This window comes from Dendroctonus ponderosae, unplaced genomic scaffold, assembly GCF_020466585.1.
Source record: "Dendroctonus ponderosae isolate FM_Combo_2020 unplaced genomic scaffold, Dpon_F_20191213v2 Dpon_F_20191213_2, whole genome shotgun sequence".
NCBI lineage: Eukaryota > Metazoa > Arthropoda > Insecta > Coleoptera > Curculionidae > Dendroctonus > Dendroctonus ponderosae.
The window spans coordinates 7205147-7209268 of record NW_026018165.1 but is presented as its reverse complement, the minus strand read 5'-3'; the positions used below and the strand labels follow the sequence as shown (position 1 = coordinate 7209268).

At 32.0% G+C, this 4122-nt stretch overlaps 1 protein-coding gene across 1 annotated transcript in view; it reads left to right on the top strand.

The window, feature by feature from the left end:
- Positions 1 to 3875, top strand: part of LOC109537818 (probable G-protein coupled receptor CG31760) — a 117305-nt gene extending 113430 nt beyond the window's left edge. The window contains exon 16 of the mRNA XM_019904720.2: positions 846 to 3875. Within this exon, the coding sequence (XP_019760279.1) occupies positions 846 to 1025 (180 nt within the window). The 3' untranslated portion in view covers positions 1026 to 3875. The remainder of the gene's footprint in view (positions 1 to 845) is intronic.
- Positions 3876 to 4122: the final 247 nt, after the last annotated feature.

Here is a 4122-nt window from a genome sequence, read left to right as displayed (position 1 = left end):
GTGGGAGTGCTTCTGATTTTTTGAGCTTTGCCAACTCCTCGGATGGAAATGTCATATCCTTAATTAATTTGTTCGTTGTTCTTAGTATCCGTGCCATCGGATCCCGTATCAACTTCTTGTACGTTGACGGGGTCAAAGGTTCTTTAATGTTGTCTTCGTAGTTCAATGAAGACATGACCACAGTTGCATTGACCTTATCAGCTGGCAACACTAGAATCTCCTTATCCTCATTCAGCGTTTTCAGGGCTTTTCTTTCACTGAAAGTGAGGTTGCTCTTCGGAGGCTTTGAGCGTACGTATGCCACTCTCTACATTTGATATGATGTCCTCTACTGATAACCTGGACGGTACTATGGCAAAGTTTCCTCCCTTGGCCAGCACGCTCTGTTCGTCAGCAGTAAGTTCCTTGCTGGTCACTTGTTGGTCAAATGTTCTGTAACGGCATAAAACGGGAATTTTAAAAATAATTGTTCTAATTAGTACGCTGCCTGCCATCAAAAACATGTAAGCAATAGTTCTATTGAAAGACAGTGATTTCTGCAAATTTTAATTCTTCTATCCCAGTGTAATTTGAAGAAATTCATCATTTCGAAATTTTCAAATTGAACTTCAACACTTTTTATCCCGTAATGAAACTGTTTTCAAATTGAAAAAAGTAGGTAAAAATATCTATTTCTTATGAAATACCTTGTATGAACGTGAATCTGCTAATCTAAAACATAATTTTCGTAATATGATTATTTCTTGTTCAGTTCTCGTTTATTTGGTCGGTTGCATAGAATTTAAGATAGTTTAATAAAAAAAAACTCTTTGCCATCACAATAATTGTCCTGCGGTCAATTCCAGGAGGAAATTCAGAAACTTGCGGCCCAAATCGAATTCATGAAAATTGTCCACATGGAAATGAACAATCGTCATATCAAGCCCAAGCCTGGCGGTTATTTTACGGCGTTAAATGCGCCTATAGCCGTTCAGAGCCCATTGAGCAAACAGGGAATAACAAACAAACCGACCGAAGAACTGTGACAAAAAGCCTCTGACACGCCGCTTCATGCAAGTGGTACGAATGAAGCAGATACGTCATCTAATACTGCAAGTACTTCTCGAAGAAGAAGTTGCAAGGAGTGGTTGAGAATGGAGTCTGTGTTAAAGCAGACGGGAGACTCTGTTGTTGTTGTGTAAATGATACAGACCCCGACAAAGATCGTACCTACTGTTATGGTATTGCTAAAATGATAAATTCTACTAGGTCTTTTTCCGGTAGAAGACTTATTTTTGTATTCAATATTAACAACATCTGTCTAGAAAAAGAAGACCTACTCGAAACAAGACCCTAATCTTATTTCTCCGGTTGTCTCTAAGAAATTAGTCTCAATAGGAAATAGAACTTTCTTCGGACGACTTGGTTTTAGCAGGTATACGTATGCAAATTTTGACAATAAACGCAAATACTAAGAAAGATACACGTATCTATAAGAGAACTATTAGATTTCGTTTTAAAAATGTCAATTACTAAAGACGTAATAGCAGATGATATATTTGCATTGTCGTATTAATTTGGTCCTCAGGGTCTTTTTCAATTATTTATTGCATTTTCCATATGCACTAAAACATCGGAAAAGCAATATGCTGTAAATAAAAGCGCAGCTGTTCATATTCATTGACGACATCTATCAATGTTAGATTAAGCTAGATAATTTTAGTCTAGCTTAATTAATAAGGTATATTAGCGAATAATATTTTAACTTATATAGGAAATATTGAAATGTGTAAAATTATAACTGTCGTAAAGCTAAAAGCTTCTAAACTAGGTAATAATGAAATACTAGCAAGAATTGGATATTTAATTAGGATATTCAATCTGACTTATACTCATTTGTAGATGCCCAAGTGCGTGATTTGATTGTATATTTTGATAAGTGTAAATATTTCGATCCTCATACCAGTTCTTGCATGCCATGTATATTCGGATGTCCAGTAAATGAGCAGATTAAGGGTAAGTAAGTAAGTTACCGTATTACATTTTATTTAATTGATTAGTTTTATATTGCTCTACGAAATCTGAAAATCCTTATATTAAGTGGTAATAATAATTGTATAACATTTAATGGAAATACGGTATGTTAAGTTTTTATATATTTTTTCTATAGAATAGGAACGCCTTCCCCTACTATGGGTATCTGTGTCGTATTCTGTCAGCATACTGTAATCATATTTAAAATTCCCTTATTATACGAACTAACCGGTTCGATCACAAAAATGCCTTTATCTGCGATTATTTAGAAATGTAAATTTCACAGTTCCATAAACAAAGTTTACAGAATCCCCATTACTGCACTAGTGAATTAATCAAAAGGTATATATTTTTAGGCTGGTTTGACAGTTAATTTAACTTAAAAGCAGGTACATTTTCACTTAAAATTTAGCATTTAGTCTAGTAAATTTCACACTGTTTTCTTAAATACGAAGGAAATTATACAGTGATTTAAAGGATTATACAGTGCTTTTACAGTGAAATGAAGCAGTCGTTTAAAATTTAGATGAACTTTATCAGTACTTTTAAGCGAAACAATGAGTACTTTTAAGTGCAAATATTTTCCAACGACAACTTTAATTCTTTTATGAATATGTAGATGATATGATAAGTTTTGGTTACCTTTTTTATATCGACTCATTGCTTGTTTCATCTAAAAGCATAGTAAATCACATACACTTTTTATAATAAATTAATACAATTTAACATTTATTTAAGAATGGTTGGATGTCTTGTTCATTTACTTACAGATGTGAAAAATATTACAGATTTTCCAAGTAAGCGATTCTTTATAAAGTTGCTAGTTCCATTTTAAACATTTTTTTTAATTTTGTAAATTATTTGTGTTCCTATGTTGCATATTACTGCATTTAAATATTCCACTTGAACGGTCGGTAACTGGAGTTGTATTCGTTGTTTTTACAATACATATGCTAAATTGCCATGTTAGTTAATTTTAGGGACAATTTTTCACCCTTTTAATAAAAAAAACTACTCGTCCATAATCCGGATTGGAAACAGCAAAACTTGTGTGAAAAACCATGTACTAATTTTGTACATGTACTTGCCGTTTTGTTTGTAGGCACTCAATAACCAATAATTTTGGTTTTAATAATGTAAATATTTTTAAATTGTATGTAAATTAAATTTGTAAAAATTTATATTCTATGAAAAACTTTTAAAACAAAGCGGTAAATCACTATATTCAAACAATTGTCCGCTTAATGTATTGTCCAACATTTGTAATAGCGCCAATAGACTCGTACCAAAGTTGATCAATCATATGGGTGGGTAAACGCACTGGTGCACTAATGTAGAAACATTTTTACATCTGTGCTAGACTTCGAAGCATTAGTTGAAAATAGTTAATTTTTTTATTTTGGTATTTAATTAAGTAACGCTCCAAGGAGGATATGCAAATTGCTATAGGTAATATGTATAATCTGTGTGGTGAGAGTAGGTACGTAAAACTTGCTCTTATTAAAGTTTGTATAAAGTCCGTTATACAAACTTTTCTATCTCTATCTAGGTGGTAAATTTGTTATGAATGTATAGATGTTGAAGCATATAAATGCAAAAATCGTGTATTAAACATGTGACTGTTTTAAAAGTTTGTACATGCTTCTGTTTCCCCAAGATGTGCTACATAATCGTAATCAATTAATTGATCCGATTTCCGTATCATAAGTATATGTTAGTGAAACTTATACTGATACCTCACAACAGAATATTTTTATTGATATTTCTTATACCAAATAATCTATATATGTGAATGTTACAAACTAAGACAAATTGTTTATTCATACTTATTATGTTGTTAATAAATGTGTTTTCGTAACGCATTTACTTTTATCGCTGGATGGGCCCCATTAAGTGAAATCATGTTTGCACGAGGCAATATTGTTTGAGTATTGTTTTTATTTCCAGAACGTAAAAATGTTGTTCGCTCCAATTCTAATCGCTCTGTTTATGTTGAGGGAAATCTTCAAAAATATTGTTTTCTTATCGACATTTCATTAAAGATTTACAGTTTTTTCAATAGGTAGCATAATACCAGTTCTTTTAATATGCACAACAAAAATTATATAG